The sequence below is a fragment of the Sarcophilus harrisii genome, chromosome 2 (genome assembly GCF_902635505.1).
Source record: "Sarcophilus harrisii chromosome 2, mSarHar1.11, whole genome shotgun sequence".
Taxonomy (NCBI): domain Eukaryota; kingdom Metazoa; phylum Chordata; class Mammalia; order Dasyuromorphia; family Dasyuridae; genus Sarcophilus; species Sarcophilus harrisii.
Window position 1 is genome coordinate 448,912,912 of NC_045427.1, and position 14,554 is coordinate 448,927,465.

The following is a 14,554-nucleotide window of genomic DNA, read 5'->3' on the forward strand; positions in this document are numbered from 1 at the left end:
CTGCCTTGGTCTGATAACATCCCTCCAGTCTCCATCTACCACCAATTTAATTATATCCAATAAGCATTTGTTAAATGCTTCTGTGTAAAGAAGTTTATAATGATAGCATAAACTAATCCCTATCCTTCAGAACTTTCACAGAGGATTGCAGAAGTGCAATGGTGTAGTAGAAAAGATGCCAAAATTGGGAATCAGGAGACACTTGGGTTCAAATCCCACTTCTGACACCTCTAATCATGTGACCGCATGCAATTAATTCACTTAACCTCTTTCAATGTCCATTTCTTTGTATGTAAAATGGGGATAATACTATTAACACAACCTACCCTCATAGAATTGTTATGAGAATTAAATGAGATAACATGTAAATCTAAAAAAAAAAAAAAAACAAAACAAACTTACATACTGTCAGTAACTATTCCTATTCTTAGTAATAGAGAAGATATAAAAAATATATTGAGGACAATCACACTGGTTATTCTAAGTATATATGAGAGGTATAAATAAAAATTTGTATATGAGGAATTTAAAATTGATGGAAGTTAAACTTGGTAAAATAAGTTACCAACTGTTGCATACAAGGAGTAACACTGAACTTGAGAATCCTAAAGTTATAACACTTACTGTTTCTATTTACCATGGAATGACAAATCAATTTACCTCCACAAACTTCAGTTTCCTTGTCTATAAAGTGAGATTAATTTTTAAACTAACTCAAACAGCTTTTATGCTGTACACAGTGATAAAAGGCTTTAGGGAGCTATAGAAATGAGATCTGTTAATATTCTTATAACAAGAGCCTTGCTACAATCATACTTATTTGCAAATTTGAAGAAAGGCCTTTTGTGAAAATCAAATGAAACAGTTTAAGGAAAGGTAAGGATAGTGGAAAAATAAAGCAGAAGACTTATTCTGCTGCTCATCGCTTGTGCTACCTTGGGCAAGCCATTTTATTTTTCTGGGACTCAATTTTTTCAACTGTTTAATTAAGGGCTTCAATACACCCCTCTCAGACCAAAATTAATCTAATCATAAAATAAACAACACAGAAGTTAAGGAGATGAACAGAATTTTAGTATAGTTAAATATGAAGTTTTGTACATGTAAAATACTGAATGAGAATAGAAAACATTATTTCTATTTCTCAGTTGTATAAGGCGCCTTCACAAAAACTGACTGTGTATTACAGCATAAAAGCTTTACAAACAAATGCAGAAAAGCAAAAATATTCAATGTCTCTTGTTAAACATAATGCCAAAAAAAATTTACATTTAACAAAAGGTCTTTTGAAACAGATTAAAAATAATCTCTAAAGAATGGGTGGGTCAAAGAACAAACCATAGAAATAACAATAATTTCACTAAAGAAAATGACAATGAAAAAACAACAATTTGTGGGATGCAGTCAAAGCAAAACTTCGGGGAAATTCTGTATCTCCAATTTCTTATAGCAAAAAAAATAAAGAAAAGATAAAACTAGGAACTGTTTTGGTTTTTGTTGTTGTTGTTTTAAAAAAAACAAACAGTAAAACAGATAAGCCACTTGCTAATTTGATTTATTTTGTAAAAGAAGAAAACTAAATTACTATCATCAAAAATGTAAAAGGTGAATTCACAAAACCAATGAAGAAATAAAAGCAATTAGAAGCTGTTTTGTCCAATTATATATGCCCAGAGCGACAGAACAGGAAATAGAATACTTAAATAATTCAATCTTGGGAAAAGAAAATTAAATAAGCCATAAGTGAACTTCCTATAGAAACAAACCCAGGACTAGATGGATTTTAAAGTAAATTATACCAAACATTTAAAGACTATATAGTTCTAGTATCACATAAATTGTTTGAAAAAATAGGTGAAGAAAGAATTCTTCACCAAATTCTTACTATGAACCAAATATAATCTTTATTAACACCTAAACCAGAGAGAGTCAAAACAGAGAAAAAAAACCATAAGCCAAATTTCCCTAATGGATATTAATACAAAAATGTTTCAAAAAAATTATTAGCAATGAGACTACATATTGTATCACAAAATCATGTAATATTTATAGCAGCAGAGATACAGGGCTATAAGCATAAATGACCATATTAAAAAATAACCAATTTTTAATGATAACTAGTATCTCTCTAAAATCAAGAGGCATTATTAACTGTAACAGAAACTAGATAAGTTTCTTCTGATAAGAACAGTAAGTGAAGTGAGGATGCCCATTGTCACTATTATTATTTTTGAACTAGAAGTGCTAGTTACAGCAATACTGGACAAGAAAAAGAAACTGAAGAAATAATCAATGAAGAAACAAAACTATAACTACTTCTTCTTCTTCTTCTTCTTCTTTTTTTTTTTTTTTTTAACAAATGTTGGTTTCCTTAGGACTCTAAATCAATTCTAACTAATTGAAATAATGAATTTAAGCAAAACTGCAGAATATAACTAATCCTCCACAAATCATTCAGATTTCTGTATACTACTAACAAAATGCTATAGGAAGACAGAAAATTCTATTTAAAATAACCAAGGACACTATTAAAATATCTGAGAAAGTACCTGCCAAAACTCAAACAACAAATTATACAAACACAATTACAAAAACACTTCACACAAGTAAAGATGTCTAAATAACTGAATGTTATTAGTTCATGGTTAGACCAAGCCAAAATCAACAAAAATGATAATACTACCTAAATTATTTTTTTCAGCACTATATCAATCAAACTACCAAAGAATTACTTTACAGAGATAGAAAAAAAATAGCAAAATTCTTCTGGAGGAACAAAAGGAAGAATACTGAAGGAATCAATGGACCGAACAGTAGCAGATCTCAAACCTACACAGTTGTATGTGTCAAAACAATCTGGTAATGGGAAAGAGAGGTTTTTCTGAAACTTTCCCCCCCTTCATCATTTATTATAATTCATTAATATTCCACCATATTCACATCAATTTTTTTTTAATGAAAGCAACTAATATGGAAACCTGTCTTATATTACTAATCATTTGAAATGTGTTTTGTTTTTCTTGTCTTCCCAATGGGTGGGAAGAAGTGGGAAAGGGAATGAATTTAAACTGAAAAGAAACTGAATTAAAAAAAATAACATTTCTAAAAGTCCCTTTCCTTCCAGTTTTAAGTCTCATGATGCAATAACTATGACACATTGGCTTCTAGAACCTCTATGGATGCTTCCATTTCTCTGAAGCTGCAGAAAATAAAAATGATGGCAAGGCATGGGCAGATACTACAGGAATTTTTAACCACAGCAGTTGTTAGCCAAGACACTCCAACAAAGAAGATTCAGACTGCTGGCATAGCTTCTGGGAGATGGGGTCTGATTTCTGTAGGATGGGAAATGTTTACTTCAAAGAGAACAAGAAAGAGGAATCCAATGAAGGTTCTAGGTATAGGTGAGCAAGAGGATAAGCAGTTGTACTCTTTGAAAATTTCCTTTGTATTAATGGTTTTTTTATTTGTTCATTTTAGGATTGTTGCTTTTTGTGTTATTTTTTTTTTGGCCCCCCAAAAACTGTTTTTGGTCAGACCTAGGAGCTGGTCTGTTTGAGGCTATCTAGTTCTTTCTAGATAAAAAGAAGTGGACGTAGTGAATAGCTGCTGGGTCCTATTTTAAGCTACCTCCCAGACATGTTAGAATAAATTATCTTGAGAAATCCAACACTTTTTAACTATAAATGCTGGAGCAATAGATTACAGTTAATTAACCTTATTTTTATGCAGCTTACAAAAATTTATAAAGCTCTGATATAGATATTAGGGAATATACTCAGCTAGTCAGCATGTCCTGGGATCTAAGTAAAGACCTGAACAACTCATGTAATTGTGATAAATACTAATGCTAACCCTCTTTCATGAGAGGATAGGAGAGTCAGAGATAAAGTGACTTGACCAGTCATATAGCCAAGAAAGCCCAAACATGAACCCTGAATTTCTGATTATAAATCCTGTGCTATTTCTACCATTCAAAACTATTTGATCTCTTACTATTATTGCTGTTTCTCTTATTATTTCAGTTTTGTCCCTCCCTTGGCTATCCTAAACTCCCTACCTTTTGATTTTGCTGTTCATTTTCAAGCTTCAAAGATTCATGCTCAGCCTGCATCATGCCCAACCTCTTCTCAGAACAAGCTGCGGTAATCTGAGCCTACAATTTTGGGAAGGAGAGTTAGTTTTATGAATTCTGTATATATTTTTTTAAGGGGTAGGTCCTTTCCAGCTCCAAAATTACAAGATTCTAACATATAACAAATGAATAATAAAAAATGGTACAAGAACAATTATTATGTTACAGATTCAATTTATTATAAATATTATAAAAAATGTAGAAATAGGATCAAGAATGACTTGGTAACACTTTTAAAGTAAGAATACAAAAAACTACAGACATATTATTCAAAATAAATGTGGACCAAGAAATGTTATTGCAACACCTTCCATTTCTATATCTAATTACTTAAAAAGTAAATCCAATACCAATGAACATGCTTTAGATGAGAAATCCTGCATGACTATATATATGATAACTTATTGAGGGTAGGTTTGGCAGTCAGCATGATATGATCACATGAAGTGAAGGAAGTCTAGAGAGTAATTCTTGGGGGATCCAAAGGAACATGACTTGCTGACAAGCTGGCAGAAAAAGCAACCATCTGAGAATGGGTTAGTGTCCACTCCTCCTGTGGTATCCCCAGTAGTTTCTGCCTGACAAAATTCCCCATTCACCTCACAGTGTAGGAAGACCCAACAAACATAAGGGAGTCTAGAGCAAAGCAAGCAAGGGGCCATTCATGCCTTCCCATGTCAAAGCAAAGTGTGGGGGGCTCGTGTATTTTCCTAAAACAATGGAAGGGAGTGGCGAGAAGGCTATAGAGAAGACCACAGCAGCTGTTTGTCCGTCTTTGGGGAAAAAAAAAAGCAATTCATGACAATCTCAGAGGCAGTAAGAATGACAGAAATTGTATATCCATATCATTTGACTCCAGCATGATTTTGATTTTTTCTGCTGACTACTATGTTTTGAAAACTTTCTCTAAATGTAGCTGAACGATTATAGATATATTAAGCTGATATTAAAAATATTTTCCTAAAAAATTTTTTCCTTTAATTTTCTCAGTTAATGATCTCAGTTATGTCTGGGCACCTGTGAATAACAATTCCGTTGGAATGGTCTAATTCCAGTTTTATCTGATGAAATTTAAAAGCTTTTGTGAAATCTATACTTGTGTAACAAGGATTTATCATTTGTTGATTTATGAAAAATATCAAGTTTCTGAAGAAAAACTATTGCCACTAAGTTATATCTTGCTAAGCAGGTACTCTATAATGATACATACTTTCTTGAATAATCTGCTTTGAACAGTATAAAAATTAAAGAGTTTTTATAATCTCACTCTTACCTTAAATTAAATTAAATGAAGTTCAAACAGAAATTGGCCTGGGAAAGATCGTTATGTTACTGTTCTTCTTTTATATCTAATGGACTACTGTGCAGGTGAATGCTTTTTAAAAATATAATACAAATATTGGGATGTCAGATCATTTCCAAGCTCACTAAAAGGAACTTTAGGCCTAAGTTACATGTATTTCTCACAAAAAGAATGACAGGGAGAATATGCATTTCAATCTTGCTCCAACATGGTTTTGATTTATTCCACTAGATTTCTATATACTCAAAGACTTTTATTCAAAATAGTTAAGATTATGAGTATTTGGTATGATGACATCTATTTAAAAAGTTCTTAAATGTTTATGCATCAGTATTATGTTTGGGTTAACTGATAGCAAAAAGTTCCTTTATCATACTACTTTGATTTACTTCCAGAATTCTCAAGGATATTTTGAGGTTTTAATAGAATTGTTATCCATTAGTTTATGAAGAGTGAGCTTCTTAATGCAAGATCTCTGACCATCAGGTATTCTAAAATATCTCTAGATAGTGAATTTGTACAACCTGTTGCAGTGATTGTTTCAATTTCTACCATTTCCTTATAAAAATATGCATTGATTGCAGTGTTTCTACTAGACTTGTTTCCCAAAGAGATCATGGAAAAGAAAAAACGACCTACATATGCAAAAGTGTCTGTGGCACTTTTTGTGCCCTTTTTGTAGCTCTTTTTGTAGTAGCAAGGAACTAGAAACTGAGTGGATACCCATCAATTGGAGAATGGCTGAATAAGTTATGAATAAGTATATGAATGTTATGGAATATTATTGTTCATTTTTTACATTTTACCTTTTACAGACTCTGAAAAGATAGATAAAATAATTGCTTTTCGTTAAAGTTGAATAAAAGTATTAGGATGTAAGCCATCTTCTTATATTCACTGTAAGCATCCTCAGTACATATCCAGACTTCAGTCTAAGCCCTTTTATAGACTGCATTCAGAGAAAAATCACTTTCAGTTAAATTTTTCAGTGATATCTATTGTCATCCTTTATAATTGCTTATAATCTGTTTATTATTGACACCTGCTTATTTCAAAAGTATTTGTGTAGGGTTTTTTTTTTCCCAACCTATTTATCATTTGCTCTGCAAATATCCATCAACCTTCTTCCTCTTTTCTGGTAAGGAATTGTTAATCTTTGTATAATTATCTCAGTGTGACACCTTGAATTTTAAGATTGTATGAATTTTGGTTAGGATACTTTCTAAATCTTTTTTGGTTTATAGTTTCAAAAATGGTTATTAAAATTGGTATTAAATGTATTCTTCCTCTCCGGTTTTGATTGTATGCTGACAATAAATCTCTTTATTCCTGATGTATTTTGCCTGGAAGAGACCAAAATATCTGTAGATATTACCTTCATTCATTGATTCAATGTGGCCTCCAAATTCAAGCTTGAAGCTGTCCATCTTTTCTTTGGTGTATAATAAGAATTTACTAATTATTTTTCCAACTGACATTTTGGTAATATTAAAGGAAGATTCTATGAGATGAAGGATCCATCTAATGTTTGTCCTGGTGGACTTATATACTGTTTTTGTTTAATTTAGTCCTAAATTTGGAATGCTGAAGCTGTACTTAAGAGAGATGATAATGGATTTTAGAATATACAGAACCATAGTTAAGTTTAAATGGTCCTCTTGAAAATGCCATATTTTATATCAATCATTCTTGACACTATTGCTTTGGTGATAAGTCTTAAAAAGAAAAGAGTTTTCTATTTGTAACTTCAGATATTCTAGTATTCTAATCATACAGGGGTACATTTTATATGTACACAAATAAGCTACGAGTGATGAACTGAGTCAAAGACAATGTAATAATCAAAAGATAATATTTAAGAAACTGTTAAAGGCAGCTTGTTCAACAATCACCAAAGCAATGAGTTGCTTTTTATGATACTCTCATAATTTTCAAATCTAATGATCACCTCATTCATCAATCATCTTGACTTCTTTGAATTTTGACAGTATTCATGTTCTTTTCTGATATTCTCTCCTCTCTAGTTTTTCTTGACATTGCTCTCTTCTGGTTCTACTATCTGTCAGATGATTTCTGCTTGATTTCCTTTGCTGGATATTCCATTAAGTTAAGTTCACTCACTAAGTGTGTTCACTAAGAGTCTACACAGTTCCATGGATTAAATTATCATCTCAATACCGATGATTCTCGAATCTACTTGTTTAGCTCTAACCTTTCTCCTGACTTCCAGTTTCATATCAACAACTAAGTACTAGACACCTCAAACTGAACATGTCCAAACCTGAAATCATTATCTCTAACTCTAAACCCTCCTGTACCCCAGCTTTCCTATTACTGTAGGAGGCATCATCACCAACTTCCCACTTACTAAACTCATAATCTTGCCAACTACATTCACCTCACTTTTGAATATATTGTCAAATCTTATTGTTTCTATTTCAAAATCTCTCTCCCAATAGATTTTCTCCACTTACCATAACCACCACCCTGGTAGAGCCCTGGTAGAGACCATTATCTTCTCACACCTGGACTAGGCCAATAGCCTTCCAGTTAGACTCCATATCTTCTCTATTTTATTATTCAGTTGCTAAACTGATCTTCCTAAAGCACAAGTCTGATGGCATCACCCTATTCAGTAAATTTCAGTGGGTCCCATTAACTCCAGAATTAAATATAAAATTCTATTATTTGACTTTTAAAGTCCTTTGCAACCTAGTCCCTTCCTAACTTTCTAGTCTTCTTGTACTTTACTCACCTATACATACTCTATGATCCAGTGACAGGGACTTCCTTGCTCTTTCCTTAGTCTCTCTTCCAAATCCCATTTTTTTTTGACTGTCCCCCATCCTCAGAATGATCTCTTCTCAACTCTGCCTTCTAGCTTCCCTCAAGCTTCAGTTCAACTCTCACCTTTTACAAGAGTCTTTCCCCTCCAATGAGAGTGCTTGCCCTCTGAGAGTATTTTTCATCTAATCTATTTATATCTTGCATGCACATAATTGTTTTTCATGTTATCTCTCCCATTAGAATGTGAGCCTTGTTTTTGCCATTCTGTGCCCCACCCAGAGGAAATGGTTAATAATGCTTGTTCGTTCAATGGCTATAACCCCTAGGACTTTGTATTATTCCCTTTTTAATCCTGTCAATATATTATTTTTTTGTGTATGAAATTTTATTTTAGCAATATAATCAATATTAAGTTTGTATTAAATATATAAAGATGTAACTGATATCTGGAGGAATTGCTTTTGTTCCCATCTTCTAGCAATAAAATGCTTTTTATTAAGAAAGGTGGGATTAGGTATATATCCAAAAAGAAGCTGGTAAAATCTTTGCTAGTAATCCCTATGCCACTGCGAAGCATTTGAGTCAGTACTTACTAAAACTACATCTATTACCACTACAACATAAGGTAGCATGGTGGATAAAGAGTTGACTTTAGAACTCTGAAGTCAAGACAATTCGGACTAAAGTCCTGTCTCGACACATCCTGACTGTGTGACCCTAGGCAAGTCATTAAACTTCTCGGAGTGCCTGCTAACTCTCTAAGTATCTAAGTTGTAGAACTGAAGAATTATATTAGCATTGAGTTTGCTCATCTAGATCTTTGTACACCAATAAAATCAACTATTATTAAAATGGATATAATTACATTTGTCCTACAACTATTAAAAGGCAATTGCCTTTTACAAAAAACCTTTTGCAAACCTTGAAACTACTCTCTAAGTATGTTTCTTTTTTTTTTTTTTTTGTGAGGCAGTTGGGGTTAAGTGACTTGTCTAGGATCACACAGCTAGGAAGTTTTAAGTGTTTAAAGCTGGATTTGGATTCAGCACCTGCTGACTCCAGGTCTGGTGTTCTAATCAGTCATAATACTTCACTTGACCATTGACCCATTCCAACTCCTCATCTATCAAATTTATAAATCATCTAAGTCATACGTTGCCAAAAGATATGTTAAAATAAGTAATTGTTACAATTATTAGTTTACACTACTAATGAACATGCTATCTGGATTAACAATAAAATTGGAAAATTCTGCATTCTACTGAAGAATTTCTAGAGGCACCTTCATCATTACCTTGAATTCTGAAGATCAGGAAGTTTTTCTGAAGTCAAATGGCAATCAGATTCTTTTTACTAACATCGTGAACAAGTAAAAATGTATTGTTAAGAAAATCCATGCTAGACTAGTCCTCACTTTATCTTAACTAAGCCAAATTCAATTCCTCAACTAAATAGTCACCACCTCCCCAAACATTGAGGTAAAGAGAAAAGAACACTGAGCTTAGAGGCAAGAGTCTGGTATTCAAGTCCTGACTCAATATGATTTTGAACATTAGGTTCATCATCTATCAAATGGGGGAGGGAACCCCAACAACTCCCTAGACCATATGGTTAAGAAAATGCTATGTAAACACTAAAACATAATATAAATGAATATATTCTTATTATTCACAAATGTTGAATTTTTCACCAACTACTGATGTAAACACATTATAAAACAAAATGGCTAAACTGTAGTTTTAAATTTACTACTTCTGCAAGCTTAGCTACTGAACAGTCTCATAAGGGAAATTAATAACCTATCATTTCCCCCCATCTGCACTGTCCTGTACTCTTGCCTCAATGCCTTTGCCCACAACATTTCCTATTCCAAGAATAGTTTTACTCCTTAACTCACCGATAAGTGAATTTCTATACATCTTTTGAAGTACAACTAAAACTTTACTTCCTAAGGAAGTCTTCTCCAATCTCTCCTCTAAGTAGCATTCCCTCTGAGATTTCACTTAGTATTTGGTTTTATACCTCTCTACTGCACTTAACCTACAACAGGGTGTGTTACTCCTAAGATTGTATGTGCAATTCTTTAAGTCAATTGTTAGTATTTTGAGAGCAAGGCCTTTGTCCCTTATGAAATTTATATCTCCTACTGGCCGCACAATACTTTATACACAGTCGAATACATAATGTTGTACTAAGTGTTATGAATCAGGGAAAGCTAGGTTCTCTTTCATAACTCACCTTTTGTAAATCAACAGAAAGCTGCTGAATGAACACTTGTAATTCCTGTTCCCTTTGCTCCAAAGTAGTAATTTTATTTTCTGCACCTGTTTCTGCAGCTAACAAGTGATCCCTTGATTGGAAAAGAAAACACACAGATCATGTAAAGAACACAACTGGATAAGTTAGCTTAAAACAGTTTGCTTCTGGAAGCAAAAACCTCATGCTCATGTGAACATAATTAACAGAGACTATTCCTTCTGCTTTCCTTAAAAAAGGATACAAGAAGAAATGAAGTCCAACTAAGCAGTTGTGAGAAATTCTGATCTAGTTTCACTAAAAATGCTTACTCAACAATGATGAAAATATAAACCATTACACTGAAGAGGAAGAACGAGATTGGCCTACAGTTCTCCTGTGATCCCAGGCTGAACTATATCTGCTGTTACAACAGATTTACAGTCAAATGCTGAATACATGGATGAGGTACAAGTAAGGTAGAATGAAATAATGGACTGAACTCAGGAATATCATAAAGTTAAATTGGATAAAGAACAGAGATCAGCTAAGTTCAGATTGGAATGAAAACAATCCCCATAAGCCCCATAGACCAAGCAATAACCTCTGGTCTTCCAGCGCTGAATACTGCCTCTGCAACATCTCCAGTTCACAACTTAAATCTGAAGACACCCGAACAGAGGCCAACAATTCCTCATGTGCATGATTTAGTTCTCTGGTTCTTGCCTCCATTTCCTGTTCCATTTTTGCTAGACTTTCTTCCTTTTTCAAAAGCTACAGGATGCAAAATGAAGAATATATATATATATATATATACACACAATGGCTACAATAATGTCAACCAAAAGAATACTAAAAGGCAGCTAAATTCAATTTACAAGCAATGTCCAATCTCAGAAAAAAAAGTGATGAAACACACTTCCCAACCTTTTAGTATAAAGCTGGGAACGATGGGTGCAAAATATATACTTTTCTTTTTTTTGTTTAATTGTTTTTCTTCACTGTAATGAAGAGTCTTTAAGGATAAGAGACTTTATTAGGAAATTTCATCATGTAAAAATTATCAATAAAATGTTTTAAAGCTATTAAGATGTTAACCTTTATAATAAATATGGATTGATGCTAAGAGCCACTTGAACATTTATGTCTTTTTAGTAGAAAAACCTAAGCAAGGTAAACTTATATGCCCAAAAGGAAATTATATATGTAGATGATAATTTATAGAGATCTTTGGTGGATCAATTGTAGTGACAAAAAAACCAAGCATGAGTTATTATACAGAAATATCTTTCTGTCTGTGAAAGATTTTCAGTGGGTATGAATATACATATGAATCAACAACCAAAAAGACTTGAATGGCAATGTCTCAGAGGAACCCCTGGCGCTTATTTTAACTTTCATCTGGTAAGATTAATCACTTCAAAAATAGTTTAAGTGCAGACTTGTTGTATTTAAAAGAGATGCTCACCAAATGCTTGACTTTAGCCAGCTCCTGTTGCTGGAATCCCTCTAATTCATCAATTTCATCCCTCTTTTGGAACAGATTCAAACTTTGGTTTTTCATTTCCTGCAACTGAGCTGTTAACAGTCTTTTATCCTATTTGAAAGAAATAGATACCATCACTAAGAAGGAGGAAGTGTTTTATTTTTTTTTCTGAAAAAATTAATTTTTACCCAAAGAAAAGTCCCTAGAGAAATAGTCTACATTAATAGCTTTATAATATTAACAGCTTTTTAATATTTCATGTTAACAATAATGTTGATAAGAATTATACCTGTGACCAAGACTGAATAATTAACAATTAATATTCAATTAGTAAATAGATTTTGTAAAATAGCCAGTAATGAGGTAGATGATGACCAAAACTATCTGAAGCATTTAATTAATTAAATTTGACCATCAGTTCCAAATAGTCATTTCACTTCTGTATTACACAATGAACATCCTGAACTAGTTAACTAATAACTAGATCAAGACTGAATGTCTTTAAAAATTACAATATAACAGAAATATGTTTGATATGATTGTTCATACATAGTCTATATTGGATTGCCTACTGTCTTGGGGAGGGAATGTTGAAAACTATTTTTACATGTAATTGGGAAAAATAAAATACTATTAAGTGCAAAAAAAATTACAATATATTTAATTGGAACTTTGGCTAAACTGACAATAATTAGACATGAATGTTGTCAGCAAAAGCAAATTTGTTAACCAAAAACTGCTATATGGAATCACAAATATACTGATTATTTCTTTCTCTAGTTTAAAAAGATATTAAAAGTCATCTCCAAAATTTACTACTGCCTATATAATTGTAGTGGTTTAAAAGTCCCAGACAAGCATTTTCATTGCCCTATAATTGGCACCAAAGCAGATTTTTCTTAGAATGAAATGAAGAAAATCCAGGTCAGATTTAATTTAGCATAGCTCCCTGTTTTAGCAATAGAAAAATAAAGAGGATGTTCACTAACTTAACTCAGTGGTTTTTTATTTTAAGAACCATAACTTTTAGGGGCAGCTAGTAATGTAGTGGATAGGGTACCAGCCCTGAAGTCAGGAGGACCTGAATTCAAATCTGACCTCAGACACTTAACACTTCCTAGCTGTGTGACCCTGGGCAAGTCACTTAACTCCACTGCCTCAGCAAAACCCTTGTACTCCATTGTCAAAGATACTCATTAAAAATTTTTAATGATGTTTTCTCAACGAAATTAATTTATGCATTTATTAAAAATACCAATTATGGATGGCAATTCTGGGGTATGAAAATACTGAAGACTAATTGGAGGAGAAGAACTTCAAGGATTAATTTTTCTACTTTTGCTTAAAAAATTTCCCTGGATAGTCTTTTAATCCAGGACCCTATTTCTACCTATGTTCTGTGTCTAAATTAGTTTGGAAAACATTGTTTTAAAGGTGAACTATGCATGATAAGAAAACACATGGGAGAAACAATTTCAAAAAGCCATTAGTTTAACTTGGCGTTATGTGCAAATTACATTGTATTCAAATCTTTTCTCCACTGAAAAGCAAAGGAGAAACTTCTTAAGGTCTACAGACGATTCTACAGGGCTTGCCTGGGACTACCAGGACACTTTTTTTATTAGTTTTATTCATATTATAATTTTTATGGTCTCATTTCACTTTGCTAAATGGATATTAACACCAGGAAGTAAAAGATTATATAGAGGCAGCTAAGTGGTACAGTAGACAGAGGGCTGGACCTGGAGTCAGAAAGACCTTGAAAACTTTTCTGAACATTATCCAGTAAGGAAAGGTTCTTTTTTTTTAACAGCTTGATACTATAAACTTAGAACACTCTCCACTCTGGCTACTTCTTTAAGTACTCCTGATTTTTAACTAGTAAGAACAAGAAAACAAAGAGATTTTCCAATCAGTTTGCCTTCTTCAGGGACAGCTCCAGCAATAATACCCATTCCTGTGTTGCCTCATTTGTTGCAAGCCAAAGAACAGATTTCTTAAACTCGGAGACAAAATCTAATTCTTAGAAAAATGAAAACAACTTACTTTTTCAAGTTGAGTCAACTTCTCTGCCCATTCCTGAAAAAAAGACAAGAAAAGTATAAAAATGATTATAGTTTTAAAAATTGGCAATGCCAAGATATTGAGGGGAAAAAAAACATCCTGTTACAAGACATTTCTAATGTTAATGGCTTAATGTTAAGAAAGCAACAAGTTCTAACCAAAATAACAAAATAAACTTATGAAAGTTTGCAAAAGGACAAAGGCTACTGATTTTTAACCAGCTACTGATACCAAAGCAAACTCTTAACATTTTTCTAAAAAGGTATATCTCACTTAACAAAAGCTTTGCTGAAACTTGAAATTAGGTGAAACACTACTTGGAAGTGATAGTAGTTAAGCCCATAAAAACAGCATTTTAATCATTTATAGTGGCTGTACCAACATTACAACAGAATTTTAGATGGGGTTTGGTTATTCTAATCAGTAATGCTATTGCAGTAATGCATAAGTCAAAGCAATGTTGTGTAAGGTGTGCCCATACAGTTTCATTTAGCCCAAGTCAAAGGAACAAAGGTCAATTGTATTTCACACACTAAAAGAGAGG

At 32.7% G+C, this 14,554-nt stretch overlaps 1 protein-coding gene across 3 annotated transcripts in view; it reads right to left on the reverse strand.

Moving 5' to 3' along the window:
* Positions 1-14,554, reverse strand: part of GOLGA1 (golgin A1) — a 53,063-nt gene that overhangs the window by 28,808 nt on the left and 9,701 nt on the right. For 2 of the 3 annotated variants that reach the window (XM_031954290.1, XM_023494117.2), the window contains exons 6-10: positions 13,993-14,025; positions 11,929-12,057; positions 11,065-11,234; positions 10,464-10,575; positions 4,061-4,156 (exon numbers count right to left, since the gene is read on the reverse strand). In XM_031954290.1, coding sequence (XP_031810150.1) covers positions 4,061-4,156; positions 10,464-10,575; positions 11,065-11,234; positions 11,929-12,057; positions 13,993-14,025 — 540 coding nt within the window. The remainder of the gene's footprint in view (positions 1-4,060; positions 4,157-10,463; positions 10,576-11,064; positions 11,235-11,928; positions 12,058-13,992; positions 14,026-14,554) is intronic. The other variant, XM_023494116.2, reaches the window with a different exon arrangement.